This window comes from Poecilia mexicana, unplaced genomic scaffold (assembly GCF_051168715.1).
Source record: "Poecilia mexicana isolate PSO_F unplaced genomic scaffold, ASM5116871v1 scaffold_9, whole genome shotgun sequence".
Classification (NCBI taxonomy): Eukaryota; Metazoa; Chordata; class Actinopteri; order Cyprinodontiformes; family Poeciliidae; genus Poecilia; species Poecilia mexicana.
In genome coordinates, this window is record NW_028263378.1 from 3,783,600 (window position 1) to 3,799,838 (window position 16,239).

General features: G+C 41.4%; 1 protein-coding gene across 2 annotated transcripts in view; it reads left to right on the top strand.

Annotated features, from left to right (window-relative positions):
• Window positions 1–14,199, top strand: part of rasgef1ba (RasGEF domain family, member 1Ba) — a 78,749-nt gene extending 64,550 nt beyond the window's left edge. For both annotated transcript variants that reach the window (XM_088008634.1, XM_014994650.2), the window contains 4 exons: window positions 251–346; window positions 1,105–1,228; window positions 9,949–10,021; window positions 12,667–14,199. In XM_088008634.1, coding sequence (XP_087864760.1) covers window positions 251–346; window positions 1,105–1,228; window positions 9,949–10,021; window positions 12,667–12,691 — 318 coding nt within the window. In that variant the 3' untranslated portion in view covers window positions 12,692–14,199. The remainder of the gene's footprint in view (window positions 1–250; window positions 347–1,104; window positions 1,229–9,948; window positions 10,022–12,666) is intronic.
• The last annotated feature ends 2,040 nt before the right edge of the window (window positions 14,200–16,239 follow it).

Sequence of the window (16,239 nt, forward strand, 5' to 3'; positions counted from 1 at the left end):
AGATGAAAATACAACAACTTTGTTTATAAATGGAAATCTATTTTCTGAACCTAATACTTTTTGAAGATGTTTCTTTGTAAAAGAAAAAAAAAGGCCCAAAACCCTGATCTGTGCTTGCAGATCAGATTTGCTCCATTCTACAGTTTAACCTCCTCTGCAATAAGAGGTGAAACCAGGTGTTTATAACAAAGCGCCACAGGGAAATCCCCACTTAAATCTCCCTCTTTGTTCCCTCCCTGCTGTCTTCCAGATCGTCATCCCGTTCTTCAGCCTGCTCATTAAAGACATCTACTTTCTCAACGAGGGATGCGCCAGCCGGCTGCAGAACGGCCTCATCAACTTCGAGGTAAACTGAGCCTCAAATTTCCCCCTGAACGCTAAAAAAACAAGAGGTAGTTTCCCCAGCGACAGACTTTGCCACACTCTGACTTTTTAATGTCACAAACTATTGAAATAGTTACTTCACATGGCAACAAGTGACTGTTATGTGTTACCACTTCCCTAAAAACCAAAGAAGAAGAGGGAAGTAGGACCTGGATGTTTGAAGTTCAGCTGTGTTTCCATGGAACATACATGACTCTGACCAAATATTATTTCCACTTACATTCTGTCACATGGTTATTTTAAGGTTTCACACCTTCCTGTGAAACTTTGCTCAGGCTTTTACTCTGCCTGTCACCATGTTAGGATGTGTTAAAGCTATATTTGAACACATTAACACCTCAGAACAGCCAACATGGTGCAGCATGTCAGGTTAAGGTCGATTCTGCAGAACTTTATTTTTATTTTACTTTAGTTTCCAGTGCAAATGTCTTGGTAGATTTTAAAACTATCTGACGAGTAACCTTTCAACAAGATTTAGAAACTTATTTATATTCAATAATTTCTTAACACTAACACTCCCTTAATTGGTGATTCTAAAAAAGCTCCCAAAGTTGCTGAAAAGTTACGTCTTAAGTTAATTTTGTTTTGTTTCTAGTGTACTAAGGTAATTGGACTAGAAATTAGACAAAACCAGTTGCCAAGATTTTGTGTTTTTTGCAGTGTTCTTATTTAAAGTGTTAGAGGTTTTGAATAATAATCTCTCGTATGATTATGTTCCAGAAATTCTGGGAACTCGCCAAACAAGTGAGTGAGTTCATGACCTGGAAGCAAGTGGAGTGTCCGTTTGAGAAGGACCGCAAGATCCTGCAGTACCTGCTGACCGCGCCTGTGTTCACTGAAGACGGTGAGCAGATCATTTCAGGAATTCCTTAAACTCACAAACATCATTTAGTCCATGTTAAACATGTTTACTTCCATAAGCTGAAGTTTAGTCACAGTAATCAAAGCTTAGGTCCAACCCGGGTAGAACTCGATAATTAAAGTGATATCAAAGCTAATCTTGGCATCCTCTGGTTTTTCCAGGAGTAAAATTTAAGTCCAGCTTCAGGTTTTAGCTCTCTTACTTGTCACTGGTTCCCTTGGTGACCAAACACACCCACAGGTCATCAAAGGTAATAAATAAGGAGAAATTGGAGGTTTCAGTTCAGTTCTTTTAGAGGATCCAGTATTGATTTAAAAAAATCTATATTGGGTATTAAATAAATCTTATTCTATGAGCAACATCACACTTTATTATTTATTTACATTATATTTGTAATTCCTAATTGCACTCCTTTAAAATGTTTCTTGCAGTTTTGTCAGTTTCAGTTTATTATTTATTTTAATTTGCAGTTCTTCTCCTAATTGCACTGACTGAACAGATTAAAGTTGTTTTTAAATGTTTGAACTTGTGAAGCTATTGGTGTGTTTGCATGTGCTGTACTGGTGCAGTTATTAAATACATTTGTAGTTCAGTACATTTATGTATGTGTAACCGGATCCTTTTCTGCGTTGTGCTGGTTATTGAGTGAACAGGCCGTGACGCAGTTTATCTTTTAAAAGATGATTCTCGGTTTATTTCTGACGAGAATACAAACAAAACAACCGTGTTAAAGGCTGCCCGCTCCAAGTCCTCTCCCGCAGGACAACATGACAAAAGGGGCGCGGGGAAACACCTCTCACAACTTACAAAAAAACTAAATAAACATTTTTGTACAACATACCTGACGAGAATACAAACAAAACAATCGTGTTAAAGGCTGCCCGCTCCAAGTCCTACACAAAACAAAAGTATATAACAAAAATTAACTTAATAGATCTATAAATAAACTGAATGTATTTAGATGGAAAAATAAAACGCACACACCTCTCCCGCAGGACAACATGACAAAAGGGGAGGGGCTAAGGGGCACAAACAATTTAAAGACAATACCACAGAAGAAGAAATAAAAGGGAGGGGCTTCAATCTTAAAGTAACACGGTTAAAACAATGACAGAGGTGTTTCAGTAAGATAAGGAACAAGACAAATAATAAAAAAAAAGACATTTTGTGTAATTATAACAAAAGAGAATTACAACCAGGTTACATTCACCCCCCTAGAATTACACAAAATGAAAAACAGTGAAAAGACACTCAGTACCAGTACAAAATAGTTTTCTTTCCTGCAACAGTGTAACACATCAGCATAACAGCTACCCTACAATAAGGTCAGGAGACTAGAGATCGCTCAACAACTGGCGAAATCTCACGGTATCCCATGGACAACAAGAGGTGCCTTTTACACCCCCTTGTACAGAATTAACATATAGATGGTACTGAAGCTTAGGCAAACCAAGAAAAAGACAATCCTAGCCAATGGCAGGAATTATACCACAAGAACTTGGAAACTTACACATCAATAACAGGCTGAACATTATCCGTATCATAAAGTGCCTCAATGACAGCCATGGACTCTATCAGGCGACAAACTGGTTTAATAACCCTCCCAAAGCGTGAAGTTAGGCGGCGAACAATATCCCCTCCCACACTGTCTGGAGGATGAACAGAGCCAGCATCATCAGGTAGATGAGGTAAGGAACCAGCAGTCGCCAGCACTCCAGTTTCCATAGAGGAGTCATGAGGCAGGTCACTATTTACAACTGATGGAGCCGTGGACACATCCTGAACCCATGAAGCAGTACGGTCCTCCCCATCACTGCAGGACAGGGAGTCAGGTAGGGAAGGCCCAGCAGGAACAGCACTAGGAGCCTCACTAAAACATTCTGTTCCACGTAGATCAGGAGCCGAGGGGACTCTAACCACACTGTCAGCATGGCGGTTCACATTGCCATCCATGGTCAGTCCCACTGGTAAGAAGTTCACATCAAGCAGGAGGTTGCGATGCACCACACGCTCATTGCCCTGACGATCTCTAATTCGATAAATGTGGAGAGCAGGTTTGGATGCAACCACTGTGTACATCACAGGCTCCCATTTATCAGAAAGCTTCCGCTTTCCTCTGGCTCCCTTGTTCGCCACCAGGACCTGATCTCCAACTGACAGAGGGTGACCCTTGGCTCTCTTGTTATACTGGTCACATTGGTGTTTCTGCTCTGCACTGGTGCTCTTCTCAGCCTTTAGCATAGCAGAACGCAGATCTTCAACCAGTGATTTGACGTAAGAGTGGTAGTCGCAAATGGCATCGTCATGAAGAACGTTCCGAAAAACAAGGTCAACGGGCAACCTGGGAACCCTCCCAAACATCAGATAGAACGGTGCAAAGCCAGTGGTCTCATGAACTGTGCAGTTGTAAGCAAAAGTCAGAGACTGGATCATCTGAGGCCATTTGTGCTTCGAACGTGGGGGAAGAGATCTCAACATGTTGCCCAGGGTGCGATTGAACCTCTCTGCAGTCCCGTTACCCATTGGGTGGTAGGGTGAGGTGTGTGATTTACTGACACCACTCAGCTCCAAAAGCTCAGCCAGCAGCTCACTCTCAAAATTTGCGCCCTGATCCGAGTGGATACGCTGAGGAAAGCCATAAACACAGAAAAACCCATCCCATAACTTCTTTGCAAGTCTTTTAGCAGTTTGATCCTGACAAGGGAAAGCATGTGCTAACTTTGTGAAGTGATCAGTGATCACCAAAACATCCACAGACTTGTTTTTGCTGTCCTCAGCCGACCAGAAATCAATGCACACCAGCTCCATTGGAGCACTGGTCCTGATGTTCTCCAGAGGGGCTCTCACAGCAGGCTCTGGGGTTTTACTGAGGACACACCTGGGACAATTTCTCACATAATCTCGCACATCTCTCTCCATGTCATGCCAAAAGAAGCGATGACGAGCCAAGGAGAGTGTTCGTGGCTGGCCCTGATGACCTGCATTATCATGGACACCAGTCAAAACCACAGACTTCAAAGCATCAGGGACCACAAACTGGAATCGTTTACCTTTTGTCAGAGGATCTTTTATGACACGGTAAAGAACACCATTCAGCAGTGTTAGTTTGTCCCACTGTTTCAGAATTTTTAAAGCCAGTTGGTTTTCACCAAAGCGTTCCCGCCTCGATGGACGCCGTCCCCGCTCAACATAGAGGACAACTCTGGAAACCACCGGGTCGCTTTTCTGGTGAGAGACAAGGTCAGTCAGACAAAGAGCTGTTGATGGACCTGTGGTGTGTGGGATTATCATGTCCAGATGGTCAGCTAAAGATGCTGCATGCTGAGCCTGACCAGCATCTCCACTGCAGACGGATGACAAAAGAGAGGAGACCTCGTCGCAGGTCATGGAGGTGTCAGCTGTAATGGAGGAAGAGCTGTCCACCGATTGGGCCTGACAGGTCAAACGGAAAACATCCTGCACAGCGTGATCAGGAACCTCACAGACATGCTCCAAAAGTTCCTGACAAGGCTCTGACAGAAGGCGATCAGCCAAGGGCTTCACAAAAGGGGCTCTGCTCAGGGCATCTGCCACCACATTCTGTCTCCCTGGAACGTACCTGATCTCAAAAGTGTATGGAGCAAGCTTAGAGACCCAGCGCTGTTCACAGGCATCCAGTTTGGGCTTGGTCAGGATATATGTGAGAGGATTATTATCCGTCCACACAGTAAACCTATGACCCTTCAGCCAGTGGCTGAACTTATCACACACAGCCCACTTTAAGGCTAGGAACTCGAGCCTGTGCGCAGGATAGTTGGACTGACTGCGGCTAAGAGACTTGCTGGCAAAAGCAACAGGTCTAGCAATCTCTCCATCAGCTGGGACCTGCGACAAAACAGCACCAAGCCCATCCAATGAAGCATCGGTTGAGAGAATAAATGGCCTCTCAAAATCAGGATGTGCCAACACCACACAGTTGAGGAGTGCAGCTTTAAGGTCTCCAAACGCTTTCTCACAAGCTGGAGTCCAGTCCTGGGGGGTTAGAACACGAAATGTTCCAGCTTTCCCATGCCCTTTGCCCTTCACTTTACGTTTCTGACCTGCGGTGAGGGCGTAAAGTGGCTTTGCGATGCGGGAACAAGCTGGAATAAAGTGCTGATAGAATAGCACCATGCCCAGGAATGACCTCACCTTCTTCTGGCATGGAGTGCAGCCATCCTCCTTCATGAGGTCCTTTTTGTCAAACCCGGAGATGACCCTTACCTTCTCCTGATCAACAGAAACACCACCAGCCTCCACAACATGGCCCAAGAACCTCACAGACCTCCTGAGAAAGTGACACTTTTTCTGGGCCAGCTTCAAGTTGTTAGCTCTCAGGCGACAGAAAACAATCTCTAGCCTCTTTAACGATTCCTCCTCAGAAGGTGCAAACACCAACAGGTCGTCTAGGTAACAGAGGAGGCTGGAAAAGTTCAAGTCACCAAAAACGTTGAGCATCATCCTCATGAAGGAAGCCGGGCTGTTGCATAAACCTTGTGGGAGACGGTTGTACTCATAGAGTCCAAGCGGCGTGGTAAAAGCTGTATAATGTTTGTCAGACTCATGGAGAGGGATGTTGTAGAAACCAGAGGTCAAGTCCATGGTGCTGAAAAGAGCATTCCCACCAAGAGCAGCGAGGCAGTCAGACTGATGGGGTAATGGATGAGCATCCTTAACGGTCTTAGCATTAAGCCAGCGGAAGTCAGTGCATATCCTCATGTCCCCAGACTTTTTCCACACCATAACAAGTGGGGAGGCATATTCACTAATAGACTTCCTTATGATACCCTTCATCTCCATCTCAGACAAGACCTCCCTCAGCTGCTGATAATGTGCTGGTGGGATGCGTCGATAAGGCAAGCGAAATGGCTGGTCATCAGTCAAGTGAATGCGATGGACAAAATCCCTAGCCTCACCACAGTCCAGTTTCCCCCTGGAGAACACATCCTGGTAAGAAACCACAAGTTCACCCAGCCTTCTTTTAGTCTCACCTGACACCTCACAGCTCTCTATGTCGATGTCATGTAGACCACAATTTCTCAGCATCTGTGCTGGATCAGCACTGTGATGTGATGAGCTTGCTGAAACAGCAGAATGGTTGCAGTACACTTCAGATCTCCCCTGACTAAACGCAAAGTCCTCCACAGCAACACATGGGAAGACATCAGCGATCTTAGCATTGCGGCGCAGTACTAGAGGTTTGTCTGTTGGGTTAAGAACCTTCATAGGGACCCAACGATCCCCCCACATGGGTGTTACTACACGACCCACCAAAATGTTTTTTGGAGTGGAACGAGCAGATGATGGCTCAACGACCACAGTGCCCCCTAATGACAGTGGTGAGGTGGACGGAAGCTTCCCCCAAACCACATACTCCTGACGAGGAAGGAGGCTGACAGCCTGTCTGAGCCTGACCGTTCCAATCTTGTCAGGTAAAGTAGAGTTTGACCACCGAGAAACACAACTCAGCAGCTGCAAAAACTCCTCACACTCCGGGTTTGCAGTGTCTGATGTAATGAGTTCCCAGTACCTCGAATCAGTTTTCATTCTTTGGATAAGGGGCCGGAGCACATTGCTACCAATGATGAAGTCATCATGTTGGCCAGGTATCAAAAATGTCGGTACTGTAAATTTGAAGCCATAGATCTCAATGTTCAACTCATAGATGCATCGAGGCTGCGTGAGAAGGCCACCACACCCGACGAGCACCACATTATCTGGGACTGCAAGAGGGATCAAATCAACACCCGCGGCTCTTAGTTTGCTCTCTGCCTCCACGCTCAATGTGCATGACATACTCCCAGAGTCCAACATACCCCTCAGTGTAGATCGGTCACTCACTGAAACTGAGGCATAGAACAAATCACTAGCCCTCTGAACTCTTTGTGACCCCAAGAAAACCACATCACTGTTCTCAGGTGAAGCGTTGCAACACTCAGTATAAATAGAGTGTGCATCTAGTGCATTTGTGAGGGTATTATCCACACTGCCCATGCTGCCCCTCTCATCACACGGGCTCTCTAGTTTAAACTAGGGTACTGGGAGGATGGCTGCGGTGCGTGATGAGAAGGCTGAGGACAATCCCTTTTAATGTGTCCTGAGCCAAAGCAGTTGAGACACAGTCTGAACAGTCTGCAGTGTGAATGTGTTGTATGCTCCTCCGAGCAACAAACCCTACATGGAGCATGCTGAGGACGTTTAGAACCACGTGTGTAACTCCCCATATGCTGACCATGTTGTCTTGTAGCAAGAGAAGCTGCACACAAAGACAGAACTTTATCAAACATCTCTGCCATCTGATGAGGTGGTTCGACTCCTGAACTGGAAGAAAAAGTTGGCTTGGGTGGACCTGCGTTCTGAAAGGGAGTCGGTTGTGGAGCAACATGCTGCTGTGGCTGCTGATATAAGGGCCCTGAAGCTGAAGAACGATCACATGCTAAAGCAGCTTGGGGATAACGGACAGCAAATGGTGCCACATCGGCTGGCAACGCAGCAGTGGGTGACTGAGCACCAAGCTGAGGAAGACAGGAGAGAACAGCAGGGCCTGTAGATGAACCAACAGCCCTGTTCGTAGTAACCATTGGCCTCCTAAGGCTCGCAACATGGTTATCAAGTCGGCTCTGGACCTCAGCAGCAGTCCACTCCTCAATAGGTTTCAGCTGGAAGGAAAGAGCTAGACCAGGATCAGGACAATGGTTGATGAACATTGTAACAACTTCAGCTCCTGGATCCTCCACCTGCTTCCCCCTTCTACGCAAGCACTCATCTGCTGCTTCAATAGACTTGTTCAGTCGAATCCAGTAGTCCATGGCTGTCTCCCCATCAGCAGGCAGGATATTATAGAAGTCTCTCATTGGTAAACTGGAGAAGATCAGCTCACCAAAGTTGCGTTTCAGAATATCAAAAACAGTAGAAACCAACTTGTCACTACATGACTGAGGCTGGCAGCGAAGCGACACCTGAACCACATCTCTAGCTTTCCCAATAAGTCTGGATGTGATGATCTCACACATTTCTACAGGGTTGACACATCTTATTCTTGACAGATAACATCTCATCAAACCCTCCCATTCCTGGATGGAGAAAGTGTCAGTGTGGTCACCTTTGAAATATGGTGGTGCCCTGATATCAGACTGAACCACAAACCTCGTTTGTGACTGATCGGTCGGGTCGCTGGGTTGGCTGTGAGCAACCTGAGATTGTGATTGACTTTGTGGGTTTAGCCCACTCAGGTTCGTTGTAATGGCATCCCCAATCTGCTTAGCCAAATCAGCAATCACCCCACTCAGAGCCTCAGTAGAAACTAGTTGGCTAAGGTCAGACCTTGCATTGCCAATGGGTGTAGAAGCAGCAGCAGGGACAGGTGGGGGGTTCAGCTCAGACTGATCAACAGAACATTCATATGCACTAGAAGGCATAGGCCTACCCCTTCCAAATGACATGTAATGTTGGCCCCTCCCCAAACTAAAAGTAACCCTCCGGTCCACTTCATCACCCTTAGAAGGTACGTCAGTGTCACACATTTCGTCAAACAGTAACAGAGAAACACTATTAAAAAGAACAATGCATCAGTCAGCAAAAAAAACTTATCTACAGGCAAAGGATAATAAACAGACTGGTTTGTTGTCTTCAATTTTTTTTTTTTTTTTTTTTATTCGTACGATTATGTACTATTTCAAAATTATGTTTATTTTCCCAAAACAATAAAACAAATTGACAAAATTAAAAATATATCGTTTTTCACTTATTTCCCTTGTATAAAACAAGGTACACAAAACAGAGCAACAGAAACCTCACTTTGTTGCCAGGATACAGCAAACCAACGCCTGCCAGTCAAAGCACAGGGCAAAGGCGCGCGGCGCAGCGAAGGCGGAGCCCAGACCTCAAAGGCGGGAAAGGCGCAGCGGAGCAGCAGCTTCAGCAGCGGAGATTCGACGGTACAGCGGGTCAAACGGCACCAAGTGTAACCGGATCCTTTTCTGCGTTGTGCTGGTTATTGAGTGAACAGGCCGTGACGCAGTTTATCTTTTAAAAGATGATTCTCGGTTTATTTCTGACGAGAATACAAACAAAACAACCGTGTTAAAGGCTGCCCGCTCCAAGTCCTCTCCCGCAGGACAACATGACAAAAGGGGCGCGGGGAAACACCTCTCACAACTTACAAAAAAACTAAATAAACATTTTTGTACAACATACCTGACGAGAATACAAACAAAACAATCGTGTTAAAGGCTGCCCGCTCCAAGTCCTACACAAAACAAAAGTATATAACAAAAATTAACTTAATAGATCTATAAATAAACTGAATGTATTTAGATGGAAAAATAAAACGCACACACCTCTCCCGCAGGACAACATGACAAAAGGGGAGGGGCTAAGGGGCACAAACAATTTAAAGACAATACCACAGAAGAAGAAATAAAAGGGAGGGGCTTCAATCTTAAAGTAACACGGTTAAAACAATGACAGAGGTGTTTCAGTAAGATAAGGAACAAGACAAATAATAAAAAAAAAGACATTTTGTGTAATTATAACAAAAGAGAATTACAACCAGGTTACATATGCATTTAGAAAAAGTAATGTCTTAAGTCAATTCAGTGCATCTAGGTGCTTCCCTAGTTTTTATTTCTTCTTGGGAATCCGCTCATCAATAAAACATAATGATTTCCTTTCATTTTCTGCAGCTCTGTATCTGGCATCATACGAGAGCGAAGGTCCTGAGAACAACATGGAGAAGGACAGATGGAAGTCTCTGAGGTGTGTATGACCCTCCTCCTCCTCCTCCTCCTCCTCCTCCTCCTCACCCTCCTGTACGCTGTGGGGATTTCAATCGCAGCGAACAGAATCACATCCCCCCCGACCGGGCTGACCACAGGGATGTAGGTCAGGATGGGAGGCTGACCTCTCACACTGCTCAGTAAACACACACAGTGTCAGCGCTCGCCTCCACTGCTGATCGAAACGCTCTCTTCTTGTCTAAGTCTCACATTCTGCAGTCGTTTATCAGTCAATAAGGATGTTTTCCAATGACTGATGAGGTGTTCCTGTTACTTTAGTAGAACAAAAAAATACTGCAGAACAACTCCTCTGTCTGCATTAAAAAAATCTAATTTAACATCCATAGGTCAGACGGTCAGAACAAATCACAAGGCGTTTTAATTTTGACTGGAAGGTCATATAATCACTCCTAGTTGTTACCTGACTTGTAACTGAGCTCAGTGTTGGTAACAAGAGCCGATAACTTTTGAAATCCTTCCACGTATTAGAGCAGCACGTCTGTGAAGCTCCACTGCCCCCTAGTGGACAGAAAGCAGTAAAATCTTAACACTGGTGGGAGTCAGATTCAGATTATTTTGGTACATTTACATTACAAAAAGGAAACAAAATAAACGCTATTTTGTAAAACAATAATTTTCCAAATAAGAGATCTGTGTTTCCATTACAGAAAACTAAACGTTTCCCAGTAATAAAACCCCAAAAGATTGTTTTGATTCATCATGATCAATAAAATATAAATAAATATGTCTACTCAGTGATTCTTGAGAATAGGGACAAAACAGGTCCTATGGATAAAGCATGAAATTTGAATAAAATATACACAAAATATATTTTTTTCAAATATCTAACTAAACTAACCTGGGTCATGTGAGCACAACAATGTATATTTTTCTTTTTTTTGCTGAATATTTTTTTATTTTAAACATTGTAGTCGGTGGATGATGCCTGTAAAAGCCCTTGTCCAGGAGCAGAACTCAACACATTCTTATAGTTTAAAACAATTAAAGAAATACTAAAATTATATATTATGACAATTAAGTATAAGTAGTCATATAAATAATTATAAAAGTATCGATAAATTGAATTAAAAATAATTTTTAGATATTTTCCAACTCCGTTGAAATTTGTCCTTAGTTTTTGTCAACACCGTCAGAAATGAAAAGAATGTAAAAAAATCAGGCATTATTGGGGGGCACCAGAACTTCTGAGGACCCCATGACGTTGTCTTTTCTCTTCCTTTGCTAGGAGGGCTAGTTAGCTCCGGTTAGCTTAAGTTATTCTTTAGTTTTTTTCTTCTGTTTTATTCCTAAGTTGTTTGTCACAACCATGATGTGTCAACTCCATAACTGACAGTTTACAAAACTTTGATGAAATTTTGCGAAATAAAAGCTTAATTTTGGTAAACTGTAAAGATTTCATGGACCTGACGAGCTACAATATGGCCTTCTTCAGAATAACATCATATAAATTGAGGTAGTTTGGCATTTCGTCAACTCCGTCAGATGTCAACTCCGTCAGAGTTTTTCTGACTCTTTCAGTGAAATTGTTGTCAAATCTCACTTAATTGTGCAACTAATTCATTTTAATGTATTTTACATGAATTGCATTACTTCACATGTACCAAGTTTTTCATTTTACTCACTAGTTTGTCACCACCTTCAGTTCTGTGTCAACTCCGTCATGTACTGTCAACTCCATCAGATGGACTTTTTCTTGTTTTTTGTTTTAAATAATATTTATTTTATTTCTTGAGAAGCATTTGTCTGTAAATTGAGTAAAAATATCACTAATGGGGTATTTTAAAAATCATTTTAGATTTATTTTTGTCAGATGGTGATGACAAAGTTCTGGGTCAGGTCGATTAAAAATGTAATTTTTTTTTTTTAAAATTCGCAACTGGGAGCCTGTACCTTAGCATCTTCATATTTTCTAAACATTATTTGTCATATTTGCATACATAAGGTTGAGAAATAATAAAAAAAAAATATGGGAAAATTAAAACCCATTTTGTCCCTATTCTCAAGAATCACTGTACTACAAAACTAACAGCAAACAATGTAATAACAGTATTACATACATTATAATTATTGTAGCTATAATACTGATTATTATGTATCCTATCTGCCATTAACAGAAAAAAAATCTTTAGTAATAAAAACAAATAAGCTAATTATCATTGTTATAGTTAACTTATATTATGCCTTTACTATTTAGGAATATTTCTTCTACGCTGCACTTTTTATTTTTATTTGAGTAATTTTATATTGAAAGAAACTTATTTAGATTTTTTTTTTAACTTACATAATTTATTGACATTTTAGTCTGTAAAATAAAATTTCCACTTAACTTTATATTTTGGTCTGTCTGATGATGTAATTTTTAAATATTAAATGATTGATAATTTGATCAGTTACTTGGACTTTTTACCAAATACTTTTTTACTCTTAACTCATGTTTTGGATGGATGCTTTTTACTTGAGTAAAAAGATGTTAAAGTGGTGCTACTTTTACTTCAACACAATTTTTGGTTACTCCACCCACCTCTGATGTCACATCCTGCTGTCGGGGTTCAGTTACTTCCTGGCCTTTCTGTACTGACGTGTCTCTGTGTGCTTCCTTTGCAGATCCACTCTGCTGAGCAGAGTTTAAAGCTGAAGGAAGACAAACCCAACAGGCCCTGTCCACTCTGCTGTTGTCCAAGCAAAGTATCCCAATCTCTGAAGGGAAACGACAATCTCTCCTCAGACTGTGGAGGGCTTTGAATGTTCCCCTCCCCAGCACTGAGCTGTGCTTTTCGACCCTGCGTCCTCCATGCTGTATATTTGAAGACAGCTGTTTTTCATCTCTTTGTATGACTTTATAGTCGTTTTGTTAAAGACACACTACAGACCTTCAGGGTGAAAAAGAAGGTTGATCTTTCTGTGTGCAGGTGTTGGGGCTTGTTGCGCCCCCTGCTGTTTTAATACTTTTAATATTGCGCTAGCTGCTGGTCAGCTAGCAACACAGATATGCTACACACCTTCTGGTTCCTGATGCCAGCATTCTCTGCACAGAGAAGCCAAACCTTAATGCTGTAGTTCACTAAGACAGCATTTTGTCCAGTTTTCCAGCTCAACTTTCCCCATCCCATAGCTTTTGATCAGTGACTCTAACAGTGGCTGTGTTTCCATTAAAATGTGCGCAAAACTTAATATTAATATTATGCTGATGTTGGAAAAAAAAATCTCAAGTTTCTATTAAATAAGAAACGCAATTAAAATCCCACATGAATAAGCTTGCTCACACGACGTCATAAAAAACCCTGATCCTCCAACTACTTCCTGTTGTTTTCTTCTTTTTCCTATGCGCCAGTGGCAACATCCGGTTGTTGATCATGTGACTCGTGCAACGTGAAGTCACGTGATCAAAACCCCTCATTTTAGCGTCGTCGAATCTTTATCAATATATATATATATATTTTTAATTGTGTTTCCCATAAGCTAATTTTCAACATGTCAAATTGCGCAATTCTACGGTCAGTGGAAACGCAGCTACTCTGGTTGTGATGTGTGTTAAAAAAATGCACTGGCTGTATTGAAACGAGACGCGTTTGGTATTTGTTTTTGTAGATAAGAACTTTTCAAAGTAGGAAGCAACACTTATTTAAATCCTGGCTGGATGGTTGAGTGGGTAAATGTTTTTAGAGGACGGCTGTTCAAACGCGGCCTTCTGCTGCTGAGGTTTCGTGCTGCCCCCTGGTGGCCGGTGCAGAAAAAATGAATTTGTTTTGCGTGTTTGAAAATGTGTTTCATATTTGTTTTATTTATAAATGTGTGCAGTCACGTTATGTTTTCACCTTATTTAATTTTGTACTAGCTACATGACATCTTTCAGTATGTTTAGCCCTCAGATGTTTGTTGGATATTTTTATGAAACTTATTTTTTTCAAGGTACCTGATCAGAGGATGAAGTTAAATGTGTTTTTTGACTGATGTCTGCGTTGCCTTGACTGTTTCCACACAGAGTCCTGTTTTAGCTATTTGTGTCACCTTCTCACTCCCTCCCTGTGTTAATGATCCATTTGTACTTGTGTCACTGAAACAGAATAGAGAAGCAGTTTATAACTGATTTAGTTGTGTTCAAAAGAGAAAGTTAATAAATTGTTTTGACTCATCAAATGACATTTTGGTCTGTTATTACCTCCTATATCAGTTCTACTATGTGTTGTGCAATAAAATGTTTGGTTTGACATAAATAGCTATTAGAATAGAATAGACATTTATCTTTACTGTCAGCTTTTCAACATGCTAAATGTGCTGCACATTTAGCAGCTCATTTAGCTTCAGCATTAGCAGCTGATAATGAATCCAATTTAAAACATTTTTAGGGAATGTCCAGACCTGTTTCGTGTACGTTAGTGAAAGAAAAGGAAAACTCCAGTAAAAAAGCTCGCATTTAATGGATAAAATGATTCCTTATCAGTTATCAGTCTTACAAAACAGATGTTTATACCTCAGGGTCAATGGCATGGCAATGATTTAAACAATGCTTCTATGGTTTTATCCTGAACTACTTTTCTCTGCCCACATACAATCTCTTACACTGCAAAAATACAAAATCTTGCCAAGTATTTTTGGTTTAGTTTCTACTGCAAATATCTTAAACCATTTGAAATAAGACAAAATCTTCAAAGTGGGTTTTTATTTTACCCTGCAAAGAAGCTCAAAATTGACTAAGCTCAAAACATATAAAAGTTCCATAAAAGAGTAAATATAATTTTGCTTAAAGTGGCTTACAGAAAATGATTAATGCAGATAAACACCTTGATTCTGCAAACTGACCTAAAGACAGACACATGAGAGCAACTTACACAGATGGTTTATACGCTAAAGGGGAAACAGAATTAAACATCAATACTAACAGCAATAAATAACCTAACTAAACGTAAAACTAACTTTTCCACAATTTTCAACAAGGCAAAGAAAATGTATCTGTTTAATTTGTTTGTTTTTTGCTTTAAAACCTAAAAGATACGTTTTTATTGACAACAAATTTACTATAGTAGATATTTATTTTAAAAAATTGTTCTCGTTTTTCAAATAATCAGGTAACATTTGTCTCTACTTGGAGTTTATTTAGTTAGACTGAGACTGGAACTGAAAGATGAACATCAAAGAAATAAAAACAGCTCTTTGGCTCCACCTGGTGCCCAGATTGTGTAAGTGCACATCGCATTGCACACATAACTTCTTGGGAAATAAGCTTTTCTGTCCAGCTTGGACCAGGGCTGGTTCAAGATGACTTCAGGCCCGTCTTCCTGATTATGACATCATAACCTGGAGATGGTTTCACCACCACACCAAAGCATCTATTTTTGTTTTGTTTTATTTTGTTGATTATTTTTCTGCTGAATAACCCATTTGAGCTGGAGGTCCCACAGTGATGGGCAGACTGGATCCAAAATGTCCTTCTGGGTTTTTTGGCTCAATCCAGTCTGTCAATAACAGCAAGTCGTTCAGGTTCTAAAGAAACAAAGCAACCCAAGACTATTATATTATCATATTACCACCAAGTTTGACTGCTGATACGAAATGGCAATATGTGCCTGGAAAACACATACTGCCCCTTTAAAATGGGAGTGTGACTATATTTTCTCATAAACCCGTGTCAGTTTTGATCAGATTTCTTCAAATGATTCATGAAATCATCAATTCAATAGTTCACAATGTATTTAGACAGGTTGCCTTTGTCTGAAATGATCAAAAAAGCAAAAAGAAAAGAAATCTGATGAGTGTCAACCAATAAAAGCCCAATTAGTGCGTCTCCTTTTGTATTTCATCAGAAGTTAGCCTGTTGAAGTTGGGAACGTTGAGGAATGTCTGTTTTGGATCAACACATCAACACAAATTCTGGATGTAACACAAATTAAAAAAATGAGATCACACCAGATCTGACACTAGAAAGTACAACTGCTCCAAGCTTCCATACAGATGCGCAAATAAGATGTGGGAAGATTTAAACGCTGGTGATGCAACAGCTGAGTCACTAACCCAATCACTGGTAGGCAGTGAATACTATAAAGTCAGGAAAACAGATTTGGTGTTTCTGTTTGTCTTCTTCCCTCTTTTTTTGCTTGTTGACTGAAAGCACATCCTCAGATCTCCTCTCAGGTTTAGGCTGGACACCAGTGACCTGGATTATTGTTCCCTTGTGACCTC